The sequence below is a fragment of the Pholcus phalangioides genome, unplaced genomic scaffold (assembly GCF_987345545.1).
Source record: "Pholcus phalangioides strain wild (caught in Gottingen) unplaced genomic scaffold, Ppha-v1.0 ptg000014l_1, whole genome shotgun sequence".
In the NCBI taxonomy this organism is placed as follows: Eukaryota; Metazoa; Arthropoda; class Arachnida; order Araneae; family Pholcidae; genus Pholcus; species Pholcus phalangioides.
Window position 1 is genome coordinate 18,473,662 of NW_028301607.1, and position 9,873 is coordinate 18,483,534.

Sequence of the window (9,873 nt, forward strand, 5' to 3'; positions counted from 1 at the left end):
CTTTGCCTGTTACATACTCCCCTCTCTGGTTTCGTGGACGTCCTGGCAAGAAACCAGCAAAAGCGTTGTGGGAGGTTGTTCAGTCCCTACTCACTCCAACGTTGCGAGGTTGCTCCCGCTGCCGTAACGGAACTGTGGAAATAGTATCTGGTTTCTGGTTTTCTACATAGTGTGAAAGCAGAGGTACGGTATACGCCGAGAGAGACCTGATATTGTCGGATCAGCAATAGCGTATGTGTTAGGCGATCTTGACTAGCACAAGGTTACGGTCCGTCTCGTTTGTGGTGTGAACTTTGCCGACCAGTTTTTTCTTTTATGGCTGTGGGAATGCAAAGCGACGTGAACCTCTTGTAAGACTTTGTAGAAAGTCAACCAGCTTTCACGACTTTTCTTGTGATGACTGCGACCTTCTGATTGACGCACGTTAGGGCTTGATCAGAATCCTTAACGCCACTCCCCCTGCATTTATCGTTCCCATCGGTTGTACTGCTTATACTTGTTTGGTTTCTTGACTCAAGGAAACTATTGCTAGATGATATTGTTTGGCTCAGAATTCTACAACGACGCTATATGTAATAGTATCCTGATAAACCTGGACGACGTCACAGCCTGGTACCGGAAAGTTGATTCGTTCGCCTGACATAACCTCAGGGTTGCCCCTTCAGCGGTTTTGATGATGAATCTATCAAGAATTTTTTAAAAATGTTTAAAATAAAGCCCTGTAAATAACACAATAGTTTCAAAAAAATACAGTGAAATCTTGATATAACGATACTCTGCGGACCAAAGAAAACAAAGAAAAAACGTCATTGTAGAGGGATTATCGTTATATAGTGTGGCAGCACAGTTTAACATTAGAATATAGACATTTCCAAACAAGATAGCGTTGTTGTTATAATAAAAATGTTATTCTTCTATAAAAAAAATGTGCGCTTTGCACATTGCTTTGGTATACCAGAACTTTTGCGTTGCATACCAGAGTCAAATCTTGCTGGGCTGCCCAATTCTCAAACTTTTCCCTGTCTGTTAGTCTGTGTCTGTTAGTTTATGTTGTTCTTTCCCACCTTTTCTCAGTTTCTCCAATCTACATATTTCAGCGGATATTGCACAAAGAAATGTAGATTTTTTTTCTCCTCAGGAGAGACAAGGCAAAAACTTTTTGAGTGGGATTTCTAGGACAGGATGACCAAATAAAAAGTTAATTTTGTAATTTTAATAACTATATAACCCCTTACAATACGAATGGCGTATCTGAAGTCTACACGTTATTTGGAAACTTTTTCTAAGTATCCGATAGTATGTAAGTATATGCTTATATAAATACAAACAGAAATACCACAGCAGGCAAATTGCCCAACGATGTGGCTGAGAAAAAATTGAATGGTGGCTGAAGTATCCAATTAGAGATAGTATAAAACGAAGTTAACTAGTTAAGTTAACTAAACGAAGTAAACCTAGTTACTTACTTCGAGTAAGTAACTAGGATCAACGGTTCGCCAGTAATTTGTGGCAACTGTCGCGTACTTTATGTGCACCGTATTTCCTGTTTATATGAACAATTATTATCTGAAAGTTGACGGAAGTTTTATATTTATGTCTGTGTGTGTGTGTGTGTGAATATACTTTCTTTTTTTCACTTTTTTTACAAATAGGAGTGGTATTGTACACATGAAAAAAGAGTCAGGCCAAGATGCTTGTGGAGATCCTGATAATCATCAGTACATAAACAAAGGACTTGATCCTGCATCAAATGTTAGCACAAGTCATTCTAATATAGAAGATGAAATGGAAGAGGATGAAGATGATATTGATGATGAAGAAGATGAAGCTGAAGATCTTTCTCTCCCATCATCTCTAATTTCAGAACCACAAACTGCTACTTGTCCATAAAACCGAGCCATAAAATATTGTGAAGTATCCTGAGATGGCCTTCATCCGTTGCTGCTGTTGAAGCAAGTCTATATACATTTATATATATATTATATATATATATATGAGCATAGACATATTCAAAAACTGATAGTAGTAGTAGTAGTGCGTGCTGCTCGAGGAGAGAAAAAAAAAAGTGGTGATAAATATTACTTCCGGCCAGAATTTTTAGAGTGATTCCTTCTTTAGATATACCTCATATTTCTAATATAAACACAAGTTATTGTGTTTGGTATTAGAAAATACCTCATCCGGTGTCATAACCAGAGACTCCCAGTTTCTAGTACAAAAGTGACATGACTGTGTTAAAAAGATTTATTGTGTTTTTCTTTTATTTTGTAATAAAAAAGGTTGCATGTATATGTATTATGTATGTATGTATGTATATAATATATATCATACTGGTGGAGAAATTATTATTAATTTCTGCAAATATAGTGAGGAGCAAATATTTTTTGCTCTTTTCATTGTGTTATACATAAAACTCGTCATCAAACTAGGCAAATTTTCCCATTCTAAAGCAATAATTTTCCGATTTGACCACCATGTAGAAAATATGGATAATCAAAATTTTTGTGGTTAAAAAATAATCCTTGCTTGCGAAAGAATCAATCTCTCGGCAGAGTATCAATGAAAATCCAGAAACTATAATTAAGTTATTATATGGTTCTTAGGCCAAATATCGTAAAATTAATTTGTACATGAATAATATGCACTGTGTATAGGATCTAATAAAAAAACAGATTCTGTTTAAAAAACACTTCATCTTGCATGAAAGATGGCGAAAAGAAATCATATTTTCTACTTTAGTGGAATAAGTTGTCATTTTTATTGCCTGCTCTTGTTCCTTGAGTCACATTGATAATAGTTAATTACATTGATGGTCTATATTAGGATTGAATGCATTGCCGGTTTCTGTATTTAGTGTAAATTTTCATGTATCGCCAAACACATATCAACATATTCATGTGTCATCTACAAACAGTGGGCTTATAGATAACCACATACCACAATATTTTTTGCAAATGAGTAAAATACAGTTTTTTGTACAATTAATGTCTTTATCATGAATAACCATTAACTGTGAGTCATAACGTTAAGATAATTCAAATAATAATAATCTAACTCCTAACAAACATTTATAATCAGTTTTGTGAAAAATTCAATCTGAGGTTTAGAGATCGTGCAGCAAAATATATTCGTTATGTATTCCTACATAGCATTTAACCTGTTAGTGCACCTCATTGGTTCTTGAAAATATTAGTGATTTGTTCTACTAATTTATTACAACTTGAGGAAATTTTCCTTAACATCTATTTTTTAAAGATATAAGCATGATCGATTGGGACAGACAAAATGGAGGCTTCGTCCTAATACTTTGATAACACTCTGCGCGTTTAGCAGAAAAGTTCGTTTTTATGTGTACTTGACTTAATGTGTGATTTATCATGATATTTTGTTATTTGTGTGTTTATGCTGAAGTTTTTTTTTATTTAGGAAAGAATTTTTCCTTTTATTTTCTCTTGAGAAAAATTTCTCTGGGGAAAAGACCAACTTTTCGATACTCAAACGAGTTCACGCTGGAGAATTTATTAATTTAAGTGAATTTATATCATGTACCTCAATCAACTCGATCATCCCAAGATTGTAAAATTTTGTAAAAGTTTAGGTTAGGGTTATTTCAAGATCATCAGAAATTATTAAAAAAAATAATAACGAAATTTATGGAGTATATATAAGTAAAGGTATTAATTTGATCTGTGAGAAGAACACATAAAGACATAAGATTGACTTATATTAGCTTGGTTATATTATACATATGGAAGAATGAAATATATATCTCGCATCTTCTTACTCCTCTTTTATGCTCAAGTTGATTTTTTTGTTTTGCGGTTTCACTGGCTGTAGCTTCGTCTCCTTTGGTTTGCTATCTTTCTGGAGTTTTCTTTTTTTTCTTCCCATAGCATCGTTCTTATTGGACCCTCTGTCAGGATTTCAGATTTTCTTTTTACCCCTGTTTGATTCTTTTCTGGCTGGTGCCATCGAAAGTGGTAGTATAAAAAAATATATATTATAATTTTTGTTGAAAAATGAAGAAAACATTACTGCTTGAGGGTCACACTAAATTTGATGACGTAGAGCTTGGAGTAGCTTGCAAAATGACGACACTTTGCTCAGCGACCTCTCCAGAGCGTACACTCGTTGTTCTTATCTCATCTGGAGCCAGGGCCGCAACTAAGGGGAGCAGGCGATTCTCGTGCCCCGGGCGCTGGACCACAGCGGGCGCAAATTTTATTCTTAAACCTCTCCTTCGGCATTACGAGGGGGCGCCAAACTGCGCACTTGCCCCGTGTGACCAAGCATCCAGTTGCGGCCCTGTCTGGATCAAAGTCTTCAGCACTTGGGGCTGGGTGGCACATTTCCAATTTTTCCCCATTATAAGCCAACCAACCCCAAACAGGATTTTTGAATGTGGAGTTAGAGGTGACCAGTCATCTGAAATTGTAGAACATAATACACGAAAATCAACACTGTGGCTACTCGTTTCAGCTTGCTAGCAGAAATAACATCTTCCCATACGTTTACCACGAAAAAAAAATTATTGAAATGCGAAAATTTACTAACCAAATCGAAAAACAGAAAATTCTGGCTGGTAGTGAGAGGGATCACGTGAGTCGACTCTGGCACCCATGAGAGGATTCTAGTGGCAAGCAGAAGTTGCTGGCTGCAGACCCTATTGCTTTACACTCAATGCATCGACATTTATCGAACCGATTTATGGAAAAAAATGGCGGATATTTGGACTTGTACTGTTTTTCTTCTTGCCGATTCAATTAAATTATTAATTGAATAAATAAATCAATTAAAAAACGACTCAACTACTCAAGTTTAAAACAAAAACCCTAAAAACAAAAAATACAAGTGTAAAAAGTAATTTGTGCTCATTTTCTCAAAGATTTTGAATTATTTACGCTTTTGTATCACTATCACAATGGAGGAATGAAACAGTAGCATCAGTTCTCTTTAATAACCACTATTATTTGAAAATTAATAATTTTCATTAAATATATTCGCCTGATTAGTCTGTTCAAAAATATATTTGGACGTTTTGAAAAATATAAAAAAAATTATTATTCTTTCTAGAAATCTTTTCCTATTTTTGATTACATTTCTGCCTGGAACACGGTATAAAAAATGCTTCTTTTTCCTTCGGTTCAGAAAATACACGCTTGTTAATTTTGATTTACGGTGAAAATTTATTTCTCTCTGAGTCAGACTATTTTGTTTATGAAGCGTTTCTAAATACGTATTTCCAAAAAATTGGAACATTACAGCTAACATCAGACATTTCGTTTCCTGTTAGCATAATCCCGACTCTATTACTCGGCCTTGCGTTGATCCTGTCAGTCCAGTTATCCGGCGGTTAGATTTTTTTTTTAACTAATTCTTTTCTAACCAATATTTCAGTCTAGTAATACTGCCTGCCCTGATACGTTTCGGATCACACAGAGCACTGTACCTGAAATTGAAAAGAAATATATATATTATTAAAATATATATATACATACACGCATGAAGAGAAAATTAGATTAACGTTTTTTGTGGGTTTCGTAAAAAATCCTCAATTTCTAACAAAGATCTGTTTCACAGATTGAACAATGCAAAGCTACGAAACTTCAGAGGTTCATTCAAAATATTGTTGAGAAATTCCATATCATATATACAGAGTGTCTACAAAACATGAATCAAGACTCTGTTTCCTCAAGTTCTGTTACTAGTCCTATACAGAGCTTATAACAAGAAAAACAATTCAATGAAATTCATATGCAAGATGGAAAATTTTCAACTTTGGATGATAAAACTTTTAGCCGTTGTTGAGTTTCTGATTTTAGAAATTTGGCTCCCAAAATGCCACCACTGTTATATTTTTGTGTGTGTGACGCATTATCATCTTTACCACAAGAAGGAAATCAATGATTTGCTTTATATAAAAATGCTTTGTAACAGATAATAATGAGATTCGATTTCAACAATTAAATCTTTTAAAATATGTGTGTCTCAAATAATTTTTGAAGAGCAGGCCAATCTATGATCGAATAGAGAAGATAAATTTTCATGGTAGGAATTTATCGAAATATTGTAATTTCTCGGGTTGCTATGCCGTGATCAGGTTGTTCTAGTTGCAAACGTTTCGTCTACTACTAATGTAGATCATCATTATACAAGTGACGTACAAGTGACGGCGAGCAAAGAAACAATAGGACTTGCTCGGTGGACTGCGTATCCGTTTTATTCAGGACTCAAATGAAAAAATCAGAAGTCATCCACCCCAGAAGATCAAACATAATAGCCCTTAAAAAATATATCTCAGCTTTCCCCCCCCCCTCTCCGCCCGGCCTCTGGAAAGGCTGAGCACAGTCAGCCTCTCGTGCGTAAAAAAAGTCACCAAACTAATAGGATCTATATTACGAAACAATGTCGTCTTCACGATTTTCAATTTCATTCAAGCAATATGCGTGCGATCTTTTCCGATCAGCCAAAAACCACTAAGATCCACTCTTATAAGTGAGTCCACAGGATTCCTTGTTCCCATGGATCTGTCTATATCGACACACACTACTTTGCTCTCTAAATCGGTATCTCTGAACACTAACGCCATAGCCGCCAGGGAAAAATTCGCTGTCGTTGAACACGCTTTTCTAAAAGACCAAGACATCCTTCCTTGTAAATCACCTTGTACACCCGAGTCTTAACTGTCAGGCAATAGCGATATAGGAACACAAAAAATCCCAGTAGGAAGAATTAGGACTGTACCAAAGCCTCCTAGATACTACTAGGAGTACTTCTAGGAGGCTTTGACTGTACGCTTAATTTAGACGTAGCGCCCAGTTTTACTGAAAACGAAGATTAAGACAATAGTGAAGCTCACCGCCTTAAATTCAAATCTCTGATGAGAATTGGAAGCCTCCGAACCAACCACTCGGAAGCCATGTCGTCAATATGTCATACTACCACACCAATACGTAACTCATTTCACGTTACGCCAACAATATAAATTCTAATGCGCCTTAGAGGGAGCTCGTCATCCACATCTTTCAGCTAATTACGGGGTTTTCGCTCCAAATAATGATATCTTGGATATTGTTGGGAGAGGGGGTGTGAGAAGTAGTACAAGGAAATGCGATTGGCTATAGCAATAATACTGACGTCACAATTTTGCTCAAAGATGCCGGATAAAATCAGGATAGTATTTAAGAAGCTCTAGTTAATTCCTTTTCATCTTCAGCGCAGGTGCCGGTAATTCCAGTCCTCAGAGGATTTCACCACCTTGTCCGCCATCATCTTCATTGAGAATACTCGCTGCAGTAGTGGACGAAACGCCTGCAATTATCATGATTTGAACACGGCATAACAATAACCTGGAAAGTTAGCTCAATAATCTTCGATTTGTTATTGCCGGAGTTTCCTCTTTAGACCATTCATAGAGAATTTTGATCCTTTTTTTTAAATAAGTTTTTTCTGCATGTGTCTAAAGAGAAACAGTATTTAAGAAGACAGAGCCTTGTGTTCGATGTAGCTATGACACTATATATGTATAAATAAATAAATACATATAAGTATATTCTGAATCAGACTTCGCTCGTGGAATTTAATGTGTATATTGTTGTAGAACAAGATGACGGAAAAGTTATAAAGTTATTCCCTGATTTCTTCATTGTATATTATATTGATTATGTATGTATGAAAGCAATAAAATTCAGTCTGAACATAGTTAACGATATAGTGTTGTTTGTTAATAAGAAAAAAAAAATATGTACATTGTGAAGAGTATGCTATAGCTCATGTAATGTCATATTGAAGGACCAAAATAAAGTATCAAGTTGATATGGATTTGTTTCATTTAAAAAAAAGAAAAACTTTATTAAGAGATAATATGAAAGAGAAGTCTTGGGTCTCTCTCTCTTATTAGTAAAAAGAACTGAAAAATTAAAATAATCCAATTCACTTATAAGTTGAGGATAAATTCTATGCTTATACATCGCATTGAAGCAAGCAAACGCTTCAATTTCAATTCCTAAAGAGTTGGGTTGTAAAACATTACAGAGCAAAAGCAGAAAAATGTGTGTGTGTTAAAAGCTTATTTTTTTCATATATTTCCAAGGAACGTCAGCAAATGTCAAGTGCTTATAAATACCAGGAAAAGTTATAAAACCATGATAATAGCTAATAATGCATTATAACATCCGGCAGAAAGATTTATTCAGTATATATAGTATTTTCTAACCTTTAATTTACCATTATTTTCAACAAAATCTCTGCTGGATCACGTTGTTTAAATTTCAGTTCTCAAATAAACAGTTGTGTGACTAAATTTGATTTTAATAAAATAAAATTTGTTGATAATTGAGAATTGTGCCATCTATAACGATGTGTATGTAATGAAATATAAAGGATATAATAAATATCGTGTCATATAATATAAATACCGATAATCAGAAGATGTAAGAAATAAGTTCAATGAATAAAAAAAGATGCAATGAATTCTTTGAAATACGTTTGAATAAAAAAAATTATATGCAAAAAACTATTTGCGTTATTTTACAAAAATAAATAAAAGAAAAGACAAAAATTACCAAATTCAACATTATCTCGAGGGGCAAATACGAAACCATGTTCCTTTTAAAAAAATCTCGCCAAAGCGAAAAACACACAGACTCAAGAACATTTAACCCTTCATCAACCAAATTATGAAAAATGCCGCTGCGCGCTCGAAGGTCATAGTGACGGACTCACATCCCGAAGATCCAGGTTCGAATTCCACCGGCAGCGAGGTGGTGGTCGGCTGTAGTTCCCAATTTCGAGGCACGATTGCGCGCCGATCTACCCGTTAAAAAGTCTCGCCACAGAGAGCAACAGACCTACAGCGGTACAAATATTCCATCATTACACTTCACTCTAAGTTTGAAAAATAGATGGCAATACTGACTTAGAATCATCAAATGAAAAGCTCAGAAATAAAACATCATTATGAAATTGAAAAGTTTGAAAATTCGCTTACCTTCACATTTGTCTTTAACTTTTTCATCGGTGGTGGTGAAACATCAGGACCGTAGCACATCTTACGGAACGTCAGGCTGACTCTTGCTTCCTTTACCTCGGGGGCGGCAGGAATCCCGTGTGTCCAGAATCGATTCGTTGGCGCTTTCATTGTTAGTAGGGAGTTGTCCTGAAGAGTGTATGCAACGGGGTCAAAACCTTTACGGGTGAACATCATCTTTCTTTCAGCTCCAAGTGATACCGTTGCTATCGGATAATCCCGATTCGACGAGTCCCGTCAGCGTAGCGGTTGATGAGGACGAAATTGAATAGGCATCCCGTAGCTGTTTGTATAACGTCTCTCACCTCTTGGAGAACTGGCAACGCTTGGCTGTCAATCTGAGACCACTAAAAGAATACGTAAGTCCGCTATCGCCATAAGCGGCATGCTGTCGGGGTATTGGGTGCTCTTTCCCACAGACGACGACTTTGGAAAGTTCTGGTGGCAAATACTCGACTTCTTTTTCTAATGTATCTAAGATTTTTTTCGGAGATTTCAGAATTTGAGCCTTGTAGTCCACGTTCAGATCCATCTTATCAACTACAGAACACGAGCAGAAATGATGAGAAGCACAGACTACGAACAAGGTTTCAAAGAAACGGGGTCGCACTGAGTGGAATCAAGGATTTGAACTCCAATGAGCGTATAGTAATTATCGGAAATTAGTTGATAACCACAGACAACATCCCTTGGTCAAGATAACGCTATGACCCCATACCCCTTTTAGTTTTACTTTGGATTTGAACTCCAATGAGTGTATAGTAATTATCGCGAAGAACCCCGTGAGAACGGAAATTAGTTGATAACCACAGACAACATCCCATGGTCAAGATAACGTCGGAAAG

At 35.8% G+C, this 9,873-nt stretch overlaps 1 protein-coding gene across 4 annotated transcripts in view; it reads left to right on the top strand.

Moving 5' to 3' along the window:
- Nucleotides 1–7,815, top strand: part of LOC149078233 (uncharacterized) — a 575,966-nt gene extending 568,151 nt beyond the window's left edge. For all 4 annotated transcript variants that reach the window (XM_089241835.1, XM_089241837.1, XM_089241838.1 and 1 more), the window contains one exon: nucleotides 1,653–7,815. In XM_089241835.1, coding sequence (XP_089097961.1) covers nucleotides 1,653–1,890 — 238 coding nt within the window. In that variant the 3' untranslated portion in view covers nucleotides 1,891–7,815. The remainder of the gene's footprint in view (nucleotides 1–1,652) is intronic.
- Nucleotides 7,816–9,873: the final 2,058 nt, after the last annotated feature.